Raw genomic sequence first — 25,033 nt, forward strand, 5'->3', positions numbered from 1 at the left:
AATTTCTGAAGCTATTGGATTACTTCCCCAACATCGAATTCGTCTATTTCGCGTCAAAATTCCACAGGTGAATCGATATCCAGATGAAATTGAGATGAATTTATCACTCCCCGCCGGCGATTGGTTGCCGGAACTGTAATAATCGCCTCTCCAGCATTTAACAGTGGCGATGTTGTTTAAAATTCCGCAGACTTGATCAAGGCCGACGGAGATTTTCTGTAACGGGGAAGTGACGTTGAAGTAGAGTCTGGTGGGGTTAGTGAGGCTTGTGTTCCAACATAGGAAAGCGTTGCCGGTGGAGGTTAGGCCGCAGAAGAAGTTTTCGCCGCCGGAGATGGAGGAAAATGAGATGTCGGGTTGGATGTTTATAATCTCGCCGGTGTTGCCTCTGTAGCATATGATTCCGCAGACGGTGGCGGATATAGGAGAAGAAGAAGAAGAAGAAAGAAAAAATAAAAAAGAAAAATAAAAAAAAAATCGTTTTTCCAAATTTACCCTTCGCCACGTCAGCATTTTTAACGGCGTTAACCGATTTTCCGTTTTTCGGGTAACGGCGTAAACACGCTCCTTTTTTTTGGTAAAAACAAACCACAGGGGTTTATTTGGAAATCGGTGAAACCACAGGGGTTTTTTTTGGAATTTACCCTCTAATTTATGACAAATTCGTAGTATACGTTGACACCAAAAATAATTAGTGTTTCTTATTAATTTTTTTTTGTTATTATATATATATATATATATATATATATATATATATATATGTTTTTATTATTTAATTTATATTCGGTCGGTTTCGCTTAACCGCGGTTTTTACAAAAACCGTAACCGTAACCATTAACCACTATCTGTACATTTTCAATACAAAATTGTCTTTTACGGTTATTGTCTACTTCTAATTAACTCCGAAACCTTTCTCATTTTTGTCCTTTCAACATTCACAATCCTTTCATTGGAAGTCAAAAGCTCATTTTTACTTTTCCCCGCAAAACTTTTACATTTTCTAGCAAACAGTAAATTAAGGTGATATGTTTAGGATTTTGATACAAGAATATTTGCACAGTAAATTAAAAAGCAAATGTAACATTTAGAATAATTGTGTTGCTGGGATGGCATGGTAGGACCATTTGAAGTTAATGGCTAAAAGATATCGAATTTGAAATTTTGAGGAGTTAAATTTGATCCACAAAATGAGTTAATTATGATGAAATACAGGTGGCAGAGAATGAAGACTGATACCGTCGGGCAAACACTACACATGAATATAACTCTCACATGAAATTTTGTACGACTTCCTGAATGAAAGCACTATAACATCTACGTACGGTACCATGAAAATAATAATACTCCACAAATTATTATTATTATTATTATTATAAAACAGAAATCTGGACATATATAGTACAGCAGCAGCAGGAAAGGCAACACAAAATTTTTAATGAAGGAAATGAAAGCTTTAGTCATCGGAGTAATAGATCTAACTAAAGAAAACAGAATGCATGCCATTCAATAGGAAATCATTCATCTTAAAAAATAAAGTGGCTAGGTGTCATACAATATAATGTAATGAAATATGCAATAGAATCAAAATTGTAATATACTTTAATGGAATATGAATTTCACAAAACATTGTTAATGTAATACCAGGCAAAAAGCATCATGATTCATCTTTTATTTTATTTTTCATTAAAGCTTGATTTTTTTTAATTAAGATACATTAAGTTTTTAACTTTTAATTTAGGTCTCTTATGACAAAAAAAAAATAATAATAATCAACTTTAAACATAAAATTCAGTTAATACGGTGTTATTGATGCGGACATCTCCAACACGAAGGACAGGAGTAGAGTAAAAGGAGCTCACACACCATGTGCCAGCAGCCACACATCGTGTGAGGCTGAAGGAAAATGAGGTTGTGTCACCTTGACACTTTTTAGTTTAATTCACTCAGCGTGTGCCACTGTCCACACGCCGAGTGAACCCGAAAGGTGGGAGAAGGCTAGGCGCTAAGGAAGGCCACACGTCGTGCGTCACCCCCACCCGCTGTGTGGTATAGTTTTTCAGCAATCCGAACAAAGAGACAAGGCTATCAGTTATTCTGCTTATTTCTGTAATTTACTGTTTTGCCATTACTATAATTACTATCTTGCCATTTAGGAATAATAACCTAAATGTTATTTGCCCCTTTGTCCCTCCTTATTCCTATCTTTTCCTTATTGTGTTGTAACCATAGTTAGGGTACTTAGGTCTTTTGCTTTGTTTTAGAAGAGATATATAAGCTTCATTTTCTTTGTAATGAAGTATCTTTTAATCAATCAATCAAATTTCAACCTCCATTGTAGCTAAGGTTTAAACCTTGTATTTGGGATTAACTCCTTCAAGTTAGCTTAAACCTTGTATTTAGGATAAAAACCAACACGTTCAACATATATCCATATCAGTTGGTATCAGAGCTGAGTCGTTTACCTTCCTGAAAACTTCTTCTTGGCAATGGTTCAACCTCGTCTACTACAAGAAGCAATGGAACCCATTAATAAGAGATTTGAAGACACATAAAAGCTTGTACGAAAGAATTTAGAGAGGCTTTCATGGAGCAAATGAAAGGCATATGACCCAAGAATGAAGGAGATAGTCGTTTCTCTTGAGGATTTCAAGCTAGAGATGCAGAATACCCGTCAACCACCCACCGTAGGTCCTCACCGAAGGCAAGATAAGGTTATTAGACATCAACCCCAACGGAAACCGACCCTACCACAATCTCCACCCCAAAGGCAGAATATTTTCCAACCGCACGTGGACCCTAAGGCTCCCGAGGTAAGCCGTCCTAACCACGTTATTATTCATAATACCGATAGTGATAGTGAGGGAGATGAAGTTGATGATTTTGAGCCTAATAGGATTACAATAAATATGGGTATTAATGATGATGTTGGTATATGATACGATATCGTTTGATTGGGTCATAAGTTAAAAGAATTTGGTCTCATTCCGAAGTAAGCACTTGGGCCTAGCCCAATTAAGGCCCATGAGTGAGCCTAACTTCAGTCAAAATGCTGACATTCGGTTAACTGATGATGCCTTTAAGTTGAAGATCGACTTGCCTTCGTTTGGGGGTGTGGGCTTGATATTGAGGGGTTTCTTGACTGGTTATCGGAGGTTGAGAGATTCTTTGAATACGCAGGAATACTGGATCAGAGGAAGGTACAATTGGTTGCGTATAGGCTAAAGGTGGGCATCGATTTGGTATGACCATGTTAATAAAGAGAGGAGAAGAGGAGGAAGGGAACTGATATGGTATTGGTTATGGATGAAATCTATGTTGAGGGAACGGTTCTTGTCAGCCAACTACGAACAATACATCTATAGTTCATACTGGAGTTGTTCACAAGGTGTACTTCGGAGCTCTTGAGGCTTTCGGCAAGGGCTCGAAAATCGAAAGCCAAAAGACTTCAAGGTATCTTGAAGAGCTGAGATACAACATCCAAGACATAATTAGGAAGCCCTATAGGGGAGCACTGTTGAAACACCTTTCCACATGATTTTGATTTGACAAAATTATTTATGTAATTGATAAAAATATTCTAACACATTAAATTTAAATGCTTTGATTTATTCACACTAATGTGTTTGTTCAATGTTGAGTTTATTGATCTATAAGACATTAAGATAAAAAGTCCAAAGGCCCATAAGTGGAAGTCAAGCCCAAGTCAACATATCAAGACCTCACGGCCCAAGAAGATAAAACGCAGCCGTATCAAGTGAAACGACGACTCAGCATGAAGAAGGATCGAGAAGCCTTCTAACAAAAGCTTCAAGAGGAAGCTGCTGAGTTGAGCGACAATGCAGTCAGGTCAGCAGCAGAACAGAATCAACTTCTAGACAAAGTATTTCTACTTTGGGTAAAGTTCAGAAGGCGCATGAAGCTGTTTGGAAGACATTGCTGTAAATGTCGAAACATTCTGTTTATCTGGCGAAAAGCTGCTGAGCACTGCCGTAGACAGAAGATGCAAGAATCTAATTGGCCAACGACACTGAGCACGTACTGAGTGACAACGATAGGAAGCCGTTTGCCTCCAACGGCTATTTCGAAATTCGAAATTACCGGTGCTTGAAGTGTCACTATATAAAGGCCTCTCATTTGCTTCATTCGATGCAGATCTTCAATTACTCGAAACGCTGACCAAATTCATACTCGAAGTTCTGTGAGAAAAGCAAAGCAAAATATTACACCAATTTCCAATCATTGTGTAAAAGTCTAGAGTGATTTCAATCATCTAAAGTGTCTTAGCAATTGTTGTTTAGGACAAACACTTTATCATTTCTAGAAGAATAGAAAGGAGAGGCTGAGTAATCGGTTATAGTACTCAGCGGTAGTTATAGGAGTGAGTAGAGGTATAGAGGAAGGTACTCTTGTATACTCATCTTCTATTGTAAAAGGTTTCATACTCTACCTTTAAAGAGCTCAGTAGAGAATTCAAAAAGCTCGGAACGCGTTCCGGGAACTGGACGTAGGCGGAGAGGCCGAACCAGGATATGTCTGCTGAGTAACATATTTCTAACCCTTAAACTCTTTTATATATTGCTTGCTATAAAACTGACTAAGTAACGAACTCACGCTGAGTTGAGTGCACTAAGAAGCTGAGTTCAGGAATAGACTCTAAGTGCTATCTCCTGACTCAATGAAAGAAACAGACTTAGTCACAAGTTGACTAAGCTTGTGTCTTAGAATTACTTAGCGCCGCTGTGTAAACCTTTTCTTAAGAAAAGAAGTCAGCCTTAACGGACAAAATTTTAAATAGTTCCTACCCCCCCCCCCCTTGGAACTAACCTTGTCACGTTTTAAGGGACCAACACGTGGTATCAGAGCTTAACAGCTCACTGAGCAAGATATAACTATCTTGAGCTGATCCCCACAATGGCTGAGAACAACACTCGTTTCCTCCCAGGAAATCAAACAACTCAGATTTTACCTGAGGGACTGTCCATTACTCGGCCTCCTCTGTTCTCGGGTCTAACTATACCTTTTGGAAGAACAGAATGAAAAATTTCATTCAGGCAACAAATATGAGTGCATGGCTTTCTATAGTCCAAAGCCCATTTGTTCCTGTTGAAACTATTGACGGACAAACGGTTGTTAAAGCTGAGACTAAGTGGACAGAAGATGATCTCAAGAAGCTACAAAATCATGATTCGGCTATAAACATGCTTCACTGTGCATTAGATGCTGCAGAGTACAACAAAATTTTAGGTTGCGAGTCAGCGCAGGAGATCTGGAAGAAACTGGAGGTCACCTATGAAGGAACCAACAAAGTTAAGGAGTCCAAGGTGAACCAGCACATGAGGTTGTACGAGCTATTTGAAATGAATGATGATGAAGGAATCTCTGAGATGAACTCAAGGTTCACAAACATTATCAACGAGCTCAAGAGACTTGGCAAGATCTTTACTGAGGAAGAGCAAGTCAAGAAGATACTGAGGAGTCTTCTTAAAAGCTGGCAAGCCAAGAAAACTGGTGTTGAGAAAGCTCAAGACTTAACCACCTACAAGTATGATGAACTCATTGGTTCGCTGCTGACCCATGAGATCTCAATAAAGAAATTTGAGGTGAAGGAGAAGTCTGAAGACAAGAAGCAAAAGTCTCTTGTCATGAAAGCTGACTCCACTGACGGGAGCTCAACAGACGATGAAGAGATGGCCATGTTCACTAGAAAAATGAAAAGGCTGTTCAGAAAGAATGACAAGTACTCAAAGAAGCCTTACAAGAAGTTTGATAAGTACAAAGATGAGTCCAGCGACAGCAAGTACAAGAAGGACAGCTCAAAGCCAATCACATGCTTTGAATGTCATTAAACTGGCCATATCAAATCAAGCTGTCCTACCTTAAGGAAGGAAAAGAGGAACAGCAAGAAGGCAATGGTGGCAACCTGGAGTGATAGTGATGAGTCATCATCATCAGGAGACGATGCCACTGAGTTAGCAAAGATCTGCTTCATGGAAGATGAGCTTGCTGAGCCTTGTATTTCTGAGCATGCTGACCCCTCCATTGCATCTGACGATGAGGCACACTCAACTGAGGTAATATCACTACCCCTGCTCAGAAATGAAATGATTAATGCCCTGAGTGACCTCTATACACTTGTCAAAAAGTGTAACAAGAAGGTTAGAGCACTCAGCAGGCGATGTGATGAGATTGAAGAGGTCAAACTGAGTGACCTTCGATATCTTCTTCAAGACAACTCAACTTTGCATAGCAACGTAGAAATTATGCAAAAGTTTGTCTCTGAGGTCCAATCGGATTCTAAGAAACTGAGAAAGGACCTCACATCTATTCAGAACCAACTCAAGGTTCCGAATAAAAGAAATATTCCTCTGAACACTCAGTACCAAAGTACTAGTCAGCAGAGATGGAATCCTTAGTGGAATGTCCAGTGTGACTTCTGTGGGAAGAAAGGACACACCACAAAGGTGTGCTGGCATGCTCAGCACTGGGGTGTTGACCAGTCAGTGAGATATCCTAAACGGAAGGTCAGCTGTGACTTCTGTGGGAAAAATGGACACATTGTCCAAGTGTGTCGTCATAAGATTAAATATGATGCTTTACCTGCCGAGCCTAACAAACAAGGACCCAAAAAGACTTGGGTACCTAAAGATAACTAGCTATATTGCAGGTAAGCCTGAGGTGTGCTGAGAAGTCAAAGATGTGGTACATTGACAGCGCATGCTCGAGGCATATGACTGGTGATGAAACTCAGTTCATCACATTTGTGCGTAAACGAGGTGGAAGCGTAAGTTTCGGAGACAACAAAAAGGGTAAGATAGTAGGGTCAGGAACCGTTGGTGGTAATCCTACTATTGAGTCAGTCTCCCTAGTCAGCGGACTCAAATATAACTTACTCAGCGTAGCTCAGTTATGTGATAATGGGAGAAAAGTTATATTTGATGACACTGGATGTAAAATATTCGAGGGTAAAACAAATGAGTTGATTTTAACTGCCCCTCGTATTGATAATGTCTTTATGCTGAACTTAGAAAAGAAATTTTCAAAAACTGTATGCTTAGTGTCAAAGGAAGAAAATTCCTGGCTATGGCACAGGAGACTTGGTCATGTAAGCATGGACCTCCTGGCCAAATTAGCAAGAAAGCAATTAGTTGAGGGACTGCCAGAACTTAAGTTCGAAAAAGATCAATTATGCAACGCTTGTCAAGCTGGAAAACAAACCAAACAATCCTTTCATAGTAAAAACATTGTCTCAACTAAGTGTCCATTAGAGTTGCTACACTTGGATCTCTTCAGTCCAGTCCAGCCGCGGAGCTTGGGTGGTAGAAGATTTTCCTTGGTCATTGTAGATGAATTTTCTCGGTACACTTGGATCATCTTGCTGATTAGCAAGGATGAAACCTTTGAGACGTTTTCAACTTTAGTAAGAAAACTTGAAAATGATAAAACCTTAAGTTAGCTCACATCCGAAGTGATAATGGTGGAGAATTCAAGAACCAACGGTTTGTTGAATTCTGTGAAGCCAACGACATTGACCATAATTTTTCTGCTCCTAGAACGCCTCAACAAAATGGGGTTGTTGAAAGGAAAAACAGAACTTTGGTTGAAATAGCCAGGACAATGCTGAGTGAGCATAGGCTTCCAAAGTACTTTTGGGGAGAAGCTGTCAACACAGCGTGCTACATACTTAATAGGGCTTTAGTTAGACCCATATTAAAGAAGACTCCCTACGAACTTTGGAAAGGATGAAAGCCCAACATTGGATACTTTCGTGCCTTTGGTTGTAAATGTTTTATTCTAAATACCAAAGACAGCCTTGCTAAGTTTGATTCAAAAGCTGATGAAGCTATCTTTTTAGGCTACTCAACAAACAGCAAAGCATATAGAGTTTTCAATAAACGAACTCAGGTCCTAGAAGAGTCAGTACATGTTGAGTTCGATGAAACTAACCCTGCAGGAAAAGACAAGCAGCTGACTGAGGATGATCCATACTCAGCACCCGCTGACCAAGAAACAACCGCTGAGTCACTACCTCAAGGGCTGACCAAAGGTAAAAGCGAAACTCAAATTGTTTTCACTGACCAATCTATACCTGCAGAGATTGTTGAAACACAACCAGCTCAAGACATCACTCTTCCAAAAGAGATCAGAATACCAAGAGGACACTCAGAAAGTGCCATTCTTGATGTTGCTGAAAACACCCTGATGACAAGAAATCAACTCAGGAGATACCTCAGCAACGTAGCATTCGTCTCAGTTCAGGAACCAAAGAACTTCGCTGAAGCTGAGTACGATGAGTTCTGGATGAATGCAATGCAAGAAGAACTTGATCAGTTCAGAAGAAATGAAGTATGGGACTTGGTGCCAAAACCAAGAAGCCAGAAGACCATAGGAACAAGATGGGTCTTCCGCAACAAGCTAGATGAACAAGGAAACGTGGTCAGAAACAAAGCAAGACTTGTAGCTCAGGGCTACAGTCAGCAAGAAGGTATTGACTACGGTGAGACCTTCGCCCCAGCCCCAGTGGCAAGGCTAGAGGCTATAAGAATTTTATGTGCATATGCAAGTTATATGAACTTTAAATTGTTTCAAATGGATGTTAAGAGTGCATTCCTTAATGGAGTTATAAACGAGGAAGTCTATGTTAATCAGCCTCCAGGGTTTGAGGATCCTAAGTTCCCAAACCACGTTTATAAGCTCAAAAAGGCTCTGTATGGTCTCAAGCAAGCACCACATGCTTGGTATGAGAGGCTGACCAGTTTCCTGCTGACTAGAAATTATGTCAGAGGTAAAGCTGATACAACCTTATTCATTAAGAGGAAGGGTAAAGATACCCTACTGGCTTAGATATACGTTGATGACATTATTTTTGGTGCCACTAACGAGTCAATGTGCAAGGAATTTAGTAAGCAGATGCAGACTGAGTTTGAAATGTCAATGATGGGAGAACTCAACTTCTTCCTTGGACTTCAAATCAAACAAGGGAAAAATGGCATCTTCATCAGTCAAACTAAGTATGCTAAGGAGATATTGAAGAAGTATGAACTTGAGAATTGCAAGTCAATATCTACCCCTAGGGGCACTGACATTGTCCTCTGCGCTGATGAAAATGGTAAGTCAGTAGATAGCAGATTGTACCGAGGTATGGTTGGCTCTCTACTCTACTTAATTGCTAGTAGGCCGGACATTCAGTTCTCGGTATGTTATTGTGCTAGATATCAATCTAACCCTAAGGAATCTCATTACATAGCTGTAAAAAGAATCCTTAGATATTTGCAAGGCTCAGTGAATGCAAGTTTGTGGTATCCCAATACTCATGATTTCACACTCATTGGATACACTAACACTGACTACGGACGAGACAAGCTTGAACGAAAAAGCACCTCAGGAGGATGCCACTTCCGTGGGAGCTGTCTTATGTCCTGGTTCAGCAAGAAGCAGGCGTCAGTAGCCCTGTCAACCACTGAAGCGGAGTACATTGCTGCTGGAAGCTGTGTTGCTCAAGTCCTATGGATTAAGCAACAACTTGAAGATTATGGCGTTCAGACTAAAACAATTGAAGTCAAATGTGACAACAAGAGTGCTATTGACCTATCAAAGAACCCAATCCAGCACAGTAGGATGAAGCACGTGAGCATAAGACATCACTTCATCAGAGATCATGTACTCAAGGGAGAGATCAAGCTGACCTATGTCCCAACGGATGAGCAGCTTGCTGATATCTTCACAAAGCCACTGGCTCGTGAGCAATTCAACATACTTAGAGAAGCCATTGGTATGTTTAATCCTCTTCAATAAATTCCAAGTATAGTATGTATGCATGCTAAGTGAATTACCATACTGAATGATTTATACTAAATCAATAACTATCACATGCTGAGTGTTTATCTTAAGCTGAGCGACTAAGCATAAGAATTATTCCTTTGCGTAACACTGACTACTCAGAACTTTAAACGTTTGAAATCCTTAATACTGAGTAAAGATTCGTTGCAAAATTTAATGCATAACACGCGGATTAAATAGCCACCTAGGATGACGTATGCGCAATAATTAGAAAATACATGCGCCGAATGTGTCATAAATGCCAGAATCTTTGTCGATTGAGAATCTCGAGGTCAAACGGCCACCTCAACGCTTCAGATCAACTCGACACCTCTATAAATAGTGGATGATTTCCCACTTTTACCTCTTTACGCTTAGAAATTTCTGGTATTCAAATACTCTTCTCTAAAAACTCTCAAACTTCTCTAAGAATCATGACAAAAGATTCTCAGAATGTCTCCGGTGCCGGTTACACCGATAATCGCTCCGATGAAAACCCTCAATCCTCTGCTCAATAGGAACATAGAGAGACTCCCACTAAGTCTCAAGAAACGAGTCAGCGTGACCACGCAAAGATCACTACACCGAGGAAGCAAACCAAGGCTGACCAAGCCACCTCCTCGAAAGGAAAACAACAGAAGGATAAGGCAAAGAAGCCCGTGGAACGCACCTACTCTCTGGTTTACGAGAGTGTGAGGGGGTATAAGGTTGACCACTCTCGATGGTTTTCAAAGGGCTTTGTGGAAGCTGAGCAACCTTTCTGTGAGTGGATCAAAAAGAACGGCTGGACCGAGCTGTTCTCAGTCTACGAAGCTACCTATCCTGAGTTAGTGAAGGAATTCTACGCTAACCTAAGAGTCGCGGATGATAATCGGGACTACATGGTCACCAAGGTTTGAGGAAAGGATATCTTCATCAACCCTGCTTACCTTGCCTCACTACTCAAGCTGAAAAACGAAGGAGCAATACTTCGTAAATCAGGTGACCAAGATAAAACCAACTACTCCGTTGATGAACTTCATCAGAAGGTGCAAATGTGTGACAAAATTATTTTGATTTGACAAAATTATTTATGTAATTGATAAAAATATTCTAACACATTAAATTTAAATGCTTTGATTTATTCACACTAATGTGTTTGTTCAATGTTGAGTTTATTGATCTATAAGACATTAAGATAAAAAGTCCAAAGGCCCATAAGTGGAAGTCAAGTCCAAGTCAACAGATCAAGACCTCACGGCCCAAGAAGATAAAACGCAGCCGTATCAAGTGAAACGACGACTCAGCATGAAGAAGGATCGAGAAGCCTTCTAACAAAAGCTTCAAGAGGAAGCTGCTGAGTTGAGCGACAATGCAGTCAGGTCAGCAGCAGAACAGAATCAACTTCTAGACAAAGTATTTCTACTTTGGGTAAAGTTCAGAAGGCGCAGGAAGCTGTCTGGAAGACTTTGCTGTAAATGTCGAAACATTCTGTTTATCTGATGAAAAGCTGCTGAGCACTGTCGTAGACAGAAGATGCAAGAATCTAATTGGCCAACGACACTGAGCACGTATTGAGTGACAACGATAGGAAGCCGTTTGCCTCCAATAGTTATTTCGAAATTCGAAATTACCGGTGCTTGAAGTGTTACTATATAAAGGTCTCTCATTTGCTTCATTCGATGCAGATCTTCAATTAGTCGAAATACTGACCAAATTCATACTCGAAGTTCTGTGAGAAAAGCAAAGCAAAATCTTACACCAATTTCCAATCATTGTATAAAAGTCTAGAGTGATTTCAATCATCTAAAGTGTATTAGCAATTGTTGTTTAGGACAAACACTTTATCATTTCTAGAAGAATAGAAAGGAGAGGCTGAGTACTCGGTTATAGTACTCAGCGGTAGTTATAGGAGTGAGTAGAGGTATAGAGGAAGGTACTCTTGTATACTCAGCTTCTATTGTAAAAGGTTTCGTGCTCTACCTTTAAAGAGCTCAGTAGAGAATTCAAAAAGCTCGGAACGCGTTCCGGGGACTGGATGTAGGCCGAGAGGCCGAACCAGGATATGTCTGCTGAGTAACATATTTCTAACCCTTAAACTCCTTTATATATTGCTTGCTATAAAACTGACTAAGTAACGAACTCACGCTGAGTTGAGTGCACTAAGAAGCTGAGTTCAGAAATAGACTCTAAGTGCTATCTCCTGACTCAAGGAAAGAAACAGACTTAGTCACAAGTTGACTAAGCTTGTGTCTTAGAATTACTTAGCGCCGCTGTGTAAACCTTTTCTTAAGAAAAGAAGTCAGCCTTAACGGAAAAATTTTTAAATAGTTCCTATCCCCCCCCTTAGAACTAACCTTGTCACGTTTTAAGGGACCAACAAACACCACCACCTCCTAACGGTGACAATCCTTATGCTAAACCGGCTCCATTCAAGTGTTTCCAATGCAATGAGAGAAACATCTCAACTACTAGAATTTTTACATGGAGTAAACGTCTCAACTAGGTTTTCACTTACGCGTGTGATAACGGCATATCATGACCCTACGCATGCATTCAAGCGCGACGTAATCATGCTGATGATCCTAGTTAAGCATCAACATCTTTTTCACTATTTTTGGATTTTAGACTCCGTTGCTTCTCCGATTCGATCCATGTTTTTTCCATTGGTTCCGTAACTTTTTCATGAATTAATATTTTCATCACGGTCTCTGATGGTCCTCCATTGCTCCGTTTTGCGTCCCTTTTGATTCAATTTCTTTCATTGATCCACCTTTATTGTTTTTCATTAACTGATGCCCTTAACAGTTGGACGGAACCTCCCTCTCCTTAAACGAAATTCGAATATCACTAAATGTCCCTAGATATATATTGATTTTAGAAAGAGAAGAGGTAATTTTGCATTAGAATTCTAATTTTTTTTTTTATAATAGATAGATATGGCACCTAAGTGACAATCAATTTGTTGATTAGGTTTGAGAGTGGTCTTAGCACTACTATATAGGAGTGGTTTGTGGGAAAGAATAATGTGAGTGTGGGACATATTATACTACTCAAACTTTAGCTTCAATATTAACATCATTCCACATTACATTAAAAATTTACCTTTTATACATCATTTTCAATAATTCATTAATTGTACTACATCAAACATCTTAACAGAGAAAAAAAAAAAAACAACTAATCACTGCGGCATGTAAATTCAGTTTGGGTAGATCATGTGTGACACCTCTCTTATGATGTGACAAGCCTTATTGTGTGATAAGGACCAATTTTGTAATTAACCAAAAAGAGGTGGTAAATTTGTAAATAAAAAAAAGAGAAAATTGCTTTATTTTTTTTTAAAATGCATTTTCCCGACTTTTCCAACCTCGTTTTTTAAAAAATTTTATACCGTTGGACTCGTCTTAATTAAACGGTAATTTTAAGATCCATGAAGCTCAAGTAAAAAACAATTCCGGTGAACGGAATCCGGGTGGGTGTTTTTCGGCAAGCAAAAAAGTGTCCAGAAAATTCTCAAAAAATTCCAGAACATGTAAAACATTATTCTAAGAAACTTTAATTCTTGGGTCGAATCACGGTTTAGTCACAATAAAACTTTTTCCTTAATTTTATCCATTTTACATGCTTCAACAATTTGTTGGGTAAAAACTGTAAGGAATCTCGCTTTAAGCCAAGAATTAAAGTTTCTTAAAATAATGTTTTACATGTTTTGAAATTTTTTGATAATTTTCTGGACACGTTTTTTTGTCCTACTTATATTGTTCCAAATCAATGTACCATTTGTTCCAACATGATACTTATATTGTTCCAACAGAAAATTGTTTTATTTCTTTTCTTTAAAATACATTTTTCTGACATTTCTAACCTCGTTTTTAAAAAAAATTTTATACTATTAGACTCGTCTAAATTAGACAGTCATTTTAAGATCCATGAAGCTCAAGTAAAAAAATTTCGGTGAACGGAATCCGAGTGGACGTTTTCTGGCAAGAAAAAAGTGCCCACAAAATTCTAAAAAAATTCTAAAAAATGTAAAACATTATTCTAAAAAACTTTAATTCTTGGGTCGAAGAGGGATTGCTTACGGTTTAGTCCCAATTAAACTTGTTCCTTAATTTTATCCATTTTACATGTTTCAACAATTTATTGGGTCAAAACTGTAAGGAATTTCGCTTTGAGCCAAGAATTAAAGTTTCTTAAAATGATGTTTTACATGTTTTCGAATTTTTTGATAATTTTATGGACAAGTTTTTTGTCCTACTTACAATGTTCCAAATCAATGTACCGTTTGTTCCAAATCAGTGTACCATTTGTTCCAACATAATACTTGCATTGTTCCAACAGAAAAATGTTTTATTTCTTTTCTTTAAAATACATTTTTCCGACATTTCTAACCTTGTTTTTCGAAAAATTTTATACTATTAGACTCGTCTAAATTAGACGGTCATTTTAAGATCCCTGAAGCTCAAGTAAAAAAAATTCCGATGAACGGAATCCGGGTGGGCGTTTTCTGGCGAGAAAAAAAGTGTCCAGAAAATTCTTAAAAAATTCCAAAAAATATAAAACATTATTCTAAGAAACTTTAATTCTTGGGTCGAAGCGGGATTTCTTACGGTATAGTCCCAACAAATTGTTGAAGCATGTAAAATGGATAAAATTAAGGAAAAAGTTTTATTGGGACTAAACCGTAAGAAATCCTGTTTCGATCCAAGAATTAAAGTTTCTTAGAATAATGTTTTACATTTTCTGGAATTTTTTGAGAAATTTTTGGGCACTGTTTTTCTCGCCGGAAAACGCCTACCCGGATTCCGTTAACCGAAATTTTTTTTACTTGAGCTTCAGGGATCTTAAAATGACCGTCTAATTTAGACGAGTCTAATAGTATAAAAAATTTCGAAAAACGATGTTAGAGATGTCGGGAAAATTTATTTTAAAGAAAAGAAATAAAACAATTTTCTCTATCCGCTCTTTCATTTTATTTACCAATTTGCCACCTTGCCCTTTTTAATTATCATCAAAACTTATGTCACACAATAAGCTTTTTGTCACAACTTAAACCATTGTCACGCTGGATCTCACCCCATTTCTACCACCACGTTTTATTATAAAAGAAGTTAATTTATAACAATTATAATTTCTTGAGCAATTAATGAATTTTGGCTCCCCTGTAGTACTGCAAAGAAACCTGTGAACCAAATAAGAAGCACATAATGCCACTCCTCATAATTCATTACTTTTGTGTACTTTTTAATTGCAGGTAAAGCCTGCTTGAATGTAATTTATTTTTTGAAGTGTTTCGGTTAAACGTAACTCTCATTTGGGAGGACGATCATTAATACATTAGGAGGTATTTAACTTGATTCAAAAAGTTGAGTAGTTCCATCAACTTACAGAAGTGTCTTGTTAATATCTTAAATTTGGTTAAAGTGATATGATTAACTTACTAAGTTCATTTTGTCAAAACAAGATTGAATTTGGAAAAACTGAAATGTATATCACTTTAAGTAAATTCAAGTGGCCAATAGATAATTATAAACAAGTTTAGAAGGCCAATATGTCATTTTAAACAAATCCAGGTGATCAATAAATCACCTTAAGTAAGTTCAATAGTTCAAGGGACTATTAGACCAAATTCAAACAGACTCATATATTAAATTTTCTTTTATTTTCATCCGATTTTCAATACTCCAAATTGAAGCATTTTAAAGTGTATAAACAATTCCCTTAAAAATCGCTTAATATATTATAGGCAGTTGAATGTGGTTTAAAATACTAATTAGCTTTTTATTTTTAGTTTTATTAATTTTTTTTATTGGTCACCTAAATAACCTATTGCCTCTATTCAACTAAACTTTCTTCACTCTCCTCCGACTAGATCTGGCTACTTTGTTCTAGCTTAAGGTTGCGAAAATCAAGTTTGGAATAGAAAGGAGAAAAGGAAAGGGAATAAAGAAAAAAGCGATTTATATTTTTCCATTTTAATTTAAATTCTCTCTTGCTCTCCCTGTAGTTTTACGAAATCAACGAAACACTTTGCAAGTTCAGTGAACCAGCCAGTTCAAATTCATGAAACTCTTGATATATTAAACCCTTAAAAATCATTCCTTTAACGACATTTTCCACATTTCATTTAAACAGGCAGGAACATATCTACGAGATTGGAAGGTGATTTGAGCACTCATTAGTTAGCGAAAAATTTCATTGAATTTAAATATGAAACTTTACTTTTTTAAGAGATTAAAGCCAAATTTAACCCTAATATTTCAAGCGAAGTGCAACTCTCACTCAACTTGGTGACTAAATTTGCTTAAACTGATATATATATTTCAATTTTTATCTAAAATTCTCTCCCGCTCTCTTTGGTTTTATGAAATTAACAATATCACTTTAAGCAAGGTCAAAAGACTAAAAAGATACTTTGCAAGTTCAATGAACCAATCAGTTTTTTAGGTCAAATTCACGAAACTCTTGATATATTAAACCCTTAAAACTCATTCCTTTAAGGACCTTTTCCACATTTCATTCAAACATTTAGGAACATATTTACGGAATTGGAAGGTGCTTTAAGCTCACTAGTTAGTGGAAAATTTCATTGAATTTATATATGAAACTTTAATTTTTTAAGGGATCAAAGCCAAATTTCACCATAATATTTCAAGCGAAGTGTATATTTAGTTGTAATGTATGAAATGATGCAAATTTAACCATAGTGTTTCCAAACAAAATCAATTTTAGTCATACACTATCGAAAATTTGAAATTACTGGTCTGACTATATTAACTGTCACACTGGACCTTCTAAACAAATTTGTTCATAAATTGATACAGTTTCATACATTTTTTTGTAACTATATTAATAACACAGTAAATATTTTAGATAGTTTGATAAAAAAAATTGTGATTAACTTATACGTAGCATATTCAGTTTTTAGCATTTTAAAGAATTTTTGTAATTTCGTTAGTAATAGAGTAAATATCTTAGACATAGGCGTTGTTTGACAAATAGTTGTTAGTTGATTACATTAGCTATTAGTTGATACTTGTTCGATAAAACTTAGCTTATTACTAATAATTGTTTGTGTAAAATGACAAATAAAGATATGACAAAGTTTTTATTTAGGGTTAAAGGATTGCAATTATGGGTAAGGATGTCCTTAAAAATATATGGAGAATAAGCTAATTGAAAAAACTCGTTAAATTAGCGTTTTTAAAATTAGCTTTTTGGACTTTCTTTCAAACAACTCTAACTAAACACTATTATCAAATATTTAACTAGTCAAAACCTCTAAAGTAACTCAAACATCTAATTTTATCCCAAAAATGTCTTTACCAAACATGAACATAATTGATATTTAGAAAGTCTGGACCAACAATTAAATATCAATCTAATAGTTTTTTCTAATTTATGATAGCGTGAAACTAAAATTAATTTTATTTGAAAATATTAAAATTAAACTTTTATACATTAAAATTAATTATGCACTTCCTTAAGACAAAAATTAAATTTGATTCGTTACACTCAAAAGAATTGGCAATTAAACACATTAAGATGTTACATCCGAGTTCTTATATTAAGCATTGGGTCTTCCATGTCATTTGGAGGACCACAATTCACATTTGGAAACATATATTGTGACCCTATGTAATAATTAAAATAGTAGGATCTCTTATAATATACGTGTGTCTATATTACACGTGTCAAAATATATATAGAAAATCATGCATTTGACATGAAGAACCCGATATTTGAAATAATTTTCCATTACATCCTTATGGGTAAATTTTGGATCGGTCAGCGTGAGGGTAAGCAAGCGCTAAGTGATTGAGTGAGTGGCACCGTCTTTGGTAGAAAATGTCAACATCCAAAATGCAATTAAATTGAAAATGATTAGTCATTTCATCAGGTCTAGACCTTTCTTCATGCCTTTGGACCACCATTTTCTCACTTTACATGTTCTCTCTATATAAACACCCCAATACCGTTCTCGTCTCGTCCCACAAGAAAAAGTAAAAAAAACATCAAACAGTTGGCATTCGCATATATATAAAATCAGAAATTACAAAATAACAATTTGAATATGGTAAGTTTTTCACTCAGACATTCCCATTTTCCCCTTTGTTTATCTGTGTTTTGATCATCATCGTCATACTTGTAGGGAGAAGCAAACGAGTTAAGAGCATGGGAAGGCTATGTAGACTGGAAGAACAGGCCTGCCTTGAGAGGCCGTCACGGTGGCATGCTTGCTGCCTCCTTTGTCTTGGGTAACTATCAATGGAGCTTATAAATTAATTATACTGTCTGTCTCTGTCTCTGACTCTGATCAAATTATTCAGTTGTGGAGGTACTTGAGAATCTGGCATACCTAGCAAATGCAAGTAACCTTGTGCTATACTTGTCCAAGTTTATGCATTTTTCGCCCTCAACCTCTGCCAATATCGTCACCAACTTCATGGGGACTGCCTTTTTCCTTGCTTTACTTGGTGGCTTTCTCTCTGATGCTTTTTTCATCACCTATCGCATCTACTTGATAAGTGCTGCTATTGAATTCATGGTAACATCACTAACCTTGCTATTCCTAACTGAAATTTTCTACAATTTAGTTTCTGTCACATCCTTTGTGATTAATTAGTATAGTACAAAGACTAGCATGATTAAGACCTGTCCATACCCTGAATGCACCAATCGCAGGGCTTCATTAACTATGTTCTTGGCTACTAGCCCCACCAGGTATTAGTACGTAACTTTCCCTCATATAAGGGGCACTAAAATCAGCCAATATGCATCTAGAATTATCATATTCTAGCCAACTCTAGGATTGGTCCCTCAGCTATATTCAAGTCAAATTTTGACAGAAAAATCAATTCCTCCCATTCCTATCACTGTCCTATATATGTATAATATGGTCCACTTTCAAATGACAATTCCCTACTGAAACAACTCTAAAAGTAATTAAAAAACAAAGATTGAGATTACTCATTGATTATATATGTTAATCTGGGGCTAGATTGACGTCTTAAGGAATGTGAAAGTTGTGAAGAAGGTAATAGAAGCTTAGAGAAGAATAATACAAATCATCTCATTGATTCTTACCTTCTTAGCAGTATACAGAATGATGAAAATGACATAACCTTCTAACTAAGTCTCGAACCATCTAACAATCTTTATTCGCTCAAACTAACTTGGCATGTCAGAGATATACATGTGTACAGTTCTTAACCAAAGTAAATGAATCTATCTAATCTCATTTTTCACTTCATTTCAACCACTTTCACCAAACACAAATATCAGCATCAGAATGTTTTTAACTAAAACGGCATATGTATCAGGGGCTGCTGGTGCTGACAGTGCAAGCGCGACAGCCATCACTGAGACCGTTGGCGTGTGCTGTAGCAAGCAAATTAAGCATCTCATGCGAAGTAGTAGATGGAAGCAAAGCAGTGATGTTATTTACAGGCCTTTATCTAGTAGCACTTGGTGTTGGAGGGATAAAAGGCTCACTTCCTCCACATGGTGCTGAGCAATTTGATGAAACTACACCTCAAGGAAGAAACCAGCGCTCTACCTTCTTTAATTACTTCATTTTCTGCCTCTCTTTTGGTGCTCTAATCGCGGTAACTTTCGTGGTTTGGATTGAAGATAACAAAGGATGGCAATGGGGTTTCGGAATCTCTACTGTAACAATACTTCTCTCCATTCCAATCTTCCTCCTCGGATCACCATTTTACAGGAACAAAGTTCCCACAGGAAGTCCAATCACAACCATGTTTAAGGTCATAGTTGCAGCAACTTACAACACCTCTAAACATCCTAGGAATAATTCTGTCATAAGCTCATCATACACTACTGAAACCCAGGATTGTAAGACATCAAAAAGTATCGGATTTCTTGATCGAGCAGTGACAAATAACAACTCTAGAAATCCATTGCTTCAATGCACAGTGAAGGATGTAGAAGAGGTTAAGATAGTAGTAAAAATACTCCCCATTTTTATGTCAACAATCATGCTAAATTGCTGCCTTGCTCAGCTCTCAACCTTCTCTGTACATCAAGCATCAACCATGAACACAACCCTTGGTTCTCTAAAAGTCCCACCGGCTTCCCTTCCTGTATTCCCTGTCATATTCATCATGATCCTGGCGCCTATTTACAACCATATAATCCTTCCATTTGCCAGAAGAGTAACCAAAACCGAAATGGGGATAACACATCTGCAGAGAATAGGGACAGGATTAGTCCTTTCAATTATAGCAATGGCAGTTGCAGCTCTAGTTGAAATGAAGCGAAAGAGAGTGGCGGAATCCGAATCAACAGACTCAAATCAACCTCTGCCGATGACATTCCTGTGGATAGCAATACAGTACTTGTTTCTTGGATCAGCAGACCTATTCACATTAGCTGGAATGATGGAATTTTTCTTCACAGAAGCGCCTATAAGCATGAGATCATTGTCTACTTCCTTGTCATGGACATCTCTGGCTATGGGGTATTATCTGAGCTCTGTGCTTGTTTCTATAGTGAATGGTGTTACTAGTGCCTATAGACACACGCCATGGCTGTTTGGGAACAACTTGAACCATTATCATTTGGAGAGGTTTTATTGGTTGATGTGCATATTAAGTGCTCTTAACTTCCTGCATTATCTCTTCTGGGCTTCTCGCTACACATATAAATCTACAACTCCTGATGATGATAATCAACATTCACATTCACTCTCTGTAATTCAATAGATATCAGGTCAAGTTTTTTTCATTTCTTCTTTGTATGATTCTGGGTTGGGGGGTTGGATTTTCCTTATTATTCCCAATTATATAGTATAAGAGTAAGCAGAAGTGAAAGTGAAGTTTGCCTATGTAATACTACTAATTAACCAGCTCTAAATAAAATGTATATTGTTATTAGGATAAATAATCAATCTTTATGTTTTTACACTATTATACTATAGTCTGACGTGAAAATCAATTATATTAGTATTCTGTTTATCAAATCTTTCTTTTCCTTTTAAAAATAAATAAATTCCTTACTCTTGATTATTAATTAGATAGTATTACACCCTGAACATCAAGGGGATGCAGCTCATATAGCTTATTATTCGTAACTGGGTATATATTATTAGAATATATATAACCAGAAGTGAAATTCACCATGTAATACTATTAATTTATCAGCTCCATATGAAATGTGTTTTGTTCTAAATACAATACTATTACAGAGCAGATAAATGTTCTATTTATAAATATAATATCATTACACAATTGGCATCAAGGGGATGTAGCTCAGATGGTAGAGCGCTCGCTTAGCATGTGAGAGGTATGGGGATCGATACCCTGCATCTCCATTCTTTTTCTTATATTTTGCTATTTTTGTATACAAATCCCAGAGGCTTGTTTATATACACTTTATGTGTATTATAAAGTGTATTATTTAAATATTAGGGTATTATTCTCTTAATTTTTTATGGCATAATATCTATTTGGATCTCTAAACTAAGGCTTCAAAATCAATTAGAACATTAAATTATCAAAACTATCAATTAGGTCTCTGCACTAATAAAAAATTATGAATTGTCTCTATTTTAAACAAAAAATTTCAATTGAGGTTTCATCGAAAATCATTCGGTTGAACAGTTTTAGACTCTATTCCCTAAACCCATTTTGAACCTCCGGAGAGATTATTACAGTCTATATCAAATAGAATAGTCATCCTTTCTGATTTTAGAATATGATGAGAACTCAATTTATGATTTTTGCTTAGTTCATGGATATAATTGATGATTTTGATATTTTAGGGTCTCAATTAACTTTAAAACTTTAGTTTGGGACCCGAATGGGTGTACTGTCTTTTTTTGTTCTTTAATATAATATTTTTAAACTAACATTAAATATTATTATGAATTTTTGATAATTTATTAGAGATAAATAAAGATTGCTTTTTATAATTTTATATAGTTTTACTCCTATTTTGATAATTTTTAAAATATTTTTCATTTATTTTTTCAATCAATAAATTTTACACTATTAAATAATGTTCTATAATTATATACAAATTAATAAATTAATTACTTAATATTGGACAGATTATGATTATGTAGAAAAAAGGTGGGATAATTACTAATCTGACTCAATCAAGGACCCCAATTTACATATCTAACCCACCTTACCTCAAAGTTACCAAATTAGACACTTTCACCCATTTTGGACAAAACTAACCTTAGTTCTATTTGATGAATCGATCGATCTTCTTCTTCTTCTTCTTCTTCTTCTTCTTCTTCTTCTTCTTCTTCTTCTTCCTCCTCCGCTTCATCCGCTTCTTGTTCTTCTTCTTCTTGTTGTTCTTCTTCTTCTTCGTTTCAACTTCTTCATCTTCTTCAATTTCTTATACCAATCGTTAACGATTTTTGAGATTTTTGACATATTATGTTCAATTTCCCGTACAAATGGTATATTTTTTGCTTATACGCTTGCTTTTCTCGTTGGTTTTGCCTCTTTCTTCATCTTTAATGGTATCGTTTCAATTTCCTCTATTTTCCATAATTTTATTTTCATTTTCGTCCATTGTTGTCGCATTTGTGACAAAATTGTCGCATTTCGTCGCAAATGCGACAAGAACTGTCGCATTTCGTCGCAAATGCGACAACTCTTGTCGCATTTGCGATGAAATGCGACAGTTCTTGTCGCATTTGCGACGAAATGCGACAGTTCTTGTCGCATTTGTGACGAAATGCGACAATTTCGTCACAAATGCGACAGCAATGGAGGAAAATGGAAAAAATTATGGAAAAATAGAGGAAATTGAAACGATACCATTACAGATGATGAAAGAGGGAAAACCAACGAGAAAAGCAAGCGTATAAGCAAAAAATATACCATTTGTACGGGAAATTGAACATAATATGTCAAAAATCTCAAAAATCGATAACGATTGGTATCAGAAATTGAAGAAGATGAACTGAAGAAGAATTTGAAACAGAGAAGAAGAAGAAGAAGAAGAAGAAGAAACGGATGAAGCGGAGGAGAAGGAGGAGGAGGAAGAAGAAGAAGAAGAAGAAGAAGATCGATTAATCAAATAGAACTAAGGTTAGTTTTGTCCAAAATGGGTGAAAATGTCTGATTTGGTAACTTTGAGGCAAGGTGGGTTAGATATGTAAATTGTGGTCCTTGATTGGGTCAAATTAGTAATTATCCCAAAAAAGTTCTACAATTATATAAAAATTAATAAACTAATTACTTAATATTGGACAGATTATGATTACATAGAAAAAGGGAGAAAAAAAGACATAAAATAGAAAAAATATAATATGCTTTATTATTAAAACATAGACCGAAAAGTAACTTTGGTATTTTAAAATTTTTATACTATAGTTTAATCATTGACTCAAACATAAGGATTAAGGAATTGATGAAAATAATAACAGAATGACTACATAATTATTCCAAAAACAGAGAAACAGACTAGTGTATTACTTAAAAATATAAGTTTAAATACAAGAGCCTTTATAATTGTTTACTCTAAATATTTTAAAATACATAAAATGATTTAAAATACATACTCAATAATTAAGATAGATGCTCAAAATTAATTTAAATAGAATCTTTATTTTCATAACGCTTTTAAACTCGTTTTTATTATGTCTTTATCATTAAAAAAAATTAATTTCTTATTTTTGTGACTCAAATAATTTAATTTGTAAATTACATTTTAATTATTAGAAAATAAAAAAAAATTAAACTAAAAATAAAAAATAATGTAAAAATGTTACTATAATTTTTTAGAAACTACTAACAATTAAACTTATGAATCAGGTTTAACACTTAGCCAAGGCACTTTCAAAAATTGACCGTACTGTTAAAATTATCCCTAAGTGTAAATTCCTGCCTACTGAAGCATCGTATAAGAAGATAGCAGAGAGAAAGAAACAAATTTTCAATTTCTTCTTGAGGAACCATCATCATAAAGTACAGCAACACTTTGATTATATACTAATCATTAATTACATAAAGCTAATCTGCAAGTCCTAACAGAACTCCATCTTCTGACCAGCAAAGAAACATACATACAAACAAATTCCTAATTCCTTTGATTTCGTTTTTATTTTACCAAAATGATAACAATTTGTGCTTACAAACCTTGACCCAGTTTACAAAAAAGAGTTAAAGATCAATCAATCAGCTTCTTGCAATCCATCAAGCACAATAGACCCAATAAACAAGCCAACACCACCAACCAGAAGCGAACCAGCCAACACATATTGCACCGCCACCAACCCAGCCGAATCATCCGGAATTAACACAATCGCTGCCACAGCCGCCACAAGTACAGGCAGCGCAGCAGACGCCATAGCAGCCGGCGAGACACCGGCTAGCTTCTCTAACAAACTCAGCAGCCCCAATTCCTCAGCTTTCGAAAAAACCCCCAATTTCTCTATTGATGACAGGGTGAATCCAAGCTCCTCCGCCTTGGACAACAGTCCTGCCTTTTCTACGTTGCTCAGGACTTTTCTCTTCTCTATCTCCTTGAAAACGTCGAATTCTAATTCTTCACTGCTTTCGTAGAATATTCCTGCTCCGTACCATTTCTTCCCCCAGCCATTATCTATTCTATTCACCTACCAGTAAACCAAATTTGTAATCTGAATGAATTGCAATATGGAGTAACTTTTTACTTTTGTTGAAATTAAAGCTGGAATTAAATCAATTACCTTCTTTTGGGGAGCCATGGCGACGATTGTGAGGGGTCTGGAAGGACATGGACGGCCGAGGCGAGAATTGGAGGAGAAGGCGTTAGGTTGGAATGGTTGAAGAAAAGAAGCCATTGATGATTGCGATGAAAGAGAGATAGAGAGCATGTTCTTGGATCTCCTTGCTGTGCTGAGAAAGTGCTGCTGTTCTTCGGAGATGCAACTGCCACGTCGGATGTATCGTGTGCCTTATTTCTCCACCAATCAATTTGGTGATTGCGTTATCTCATCATTTATCACAGTAATCAAGTTATTATAAAATCTGACAAATATAACATAACAACTAGTTTTTGGCCCGTGCGATGCACGGATTCATCTTAATATATAAATATTAATAAAAATACAATCTAATAATTAGAATTAATGACATAAATGTATTATATAAATTAAATATTATTGTTTGATTTTCACATTTACTTTAAATAATATTTTTATAGATAAATATAATAATAAAATAAAAACTAATATAGCGGGCCATGAAGGGACGTTAGGTGTTACTATCCT

The 25,033-nt window shown here is 36.1% G+C and overlaps 2 protein-coding genes across 2 annotated transcripts; one reads left to right on the forward strand and one right to left on the reverse strand.

Moving 5' to 3' along the window:
* Positions 1-17,717: 17,717 nt before the first annotated feature.
* Positions 17,718-20,715, forward strand: LOC136231860 (protein NRT1/ PTR FAMILY 4.6-like). Its single transcript, XM_066020834.1, has 4 exons — positions 17,718-17,875; positions 17,951-18,056; positions 18,129-18,346; positions 19,122-20,715. Exons 1-4 carry the CDS (start codon positions 17,873-17,875, stop codon positions 20,520-20,522), a joined length of 1,728 nt encoding a protein of 575 aa, XP_065876906.1. The 5' UTR covers positions 17,718-17,872; the 3' UTR covers positions 20,523-20,715.
* Positions 20,716-23,696: 2,981 nt separating this feature from the next.
* Positions 23,697-24,762, reverse strand: LOC136231868 (uncharacterized). Its single transcript, XM_066020846.1, has 2 exons — positions 24,491-24,762; positions 23,697-24,397 (listed from the first exon to the last, which is right to left on the reverse strand). Exons 1-2 carry the CDS (start codon positions 24,635-24,637, stop codon positions 23,954-23,956), a joined length of 591 nt encoding a protein of 196 aa, XP_065876918.1. The 5' UTR covers positions 24,638-24,762; the 3' UTR covers positions 23,697-23,953.
* Positions 24,763-25,033: the final 271 nt, after the last annotated feature.

Source organism: Euphorbia lathyris, chromosome 1 (assembly GCF_963576675.1).
Source record: "Euphorbia lathyris chromosome 1, ddEupLath1.1, whole genome shotgun sequence".
Classification (NCBI taxonomy): domain Eukaryota; kingdom Viridiplantae; phylum Streptophyta; class Magnoliopsida; order Malpighiales; family Euphorbiaceae; genus Euphorbia; species Euphorbia lathyris.

Excerpts from the sequence above, each read along its gene's own strand:
- LOC136231860 (XM_066020834.1), top strand. Across the intron at positions 18,057-18,128 it reads TGCTGCCTCCTTTGTCTTGG|TTGTGGAGGTACTTGAGAAT; the intron begins GTAACTATCAAT and ends CAAATTATTCAG. Across the intron at positions 18,347-19,121 it reads GTGCTGCTATTGAATTCATG|GGGCTGCTGGTGCTGACAGT; the intron begins GTAACATCACTA and ends CATATGTATCAG.
- LOC136231868 (XM_066020846.1), bottom strand. The coding sequence starts at position 24,637 with ATGCTCTCTATCTCTCTTTCATCGCAATCATCAATGGCTTCTTTTCTT. Across the intron at positions 24,398-24,490 it reads CCATGGCTCCCCAAAAGAAG|GTGAATAGAATAGATAATGG; the intron begins GTAATTGATTTA and ends GTTTACTGGTAG.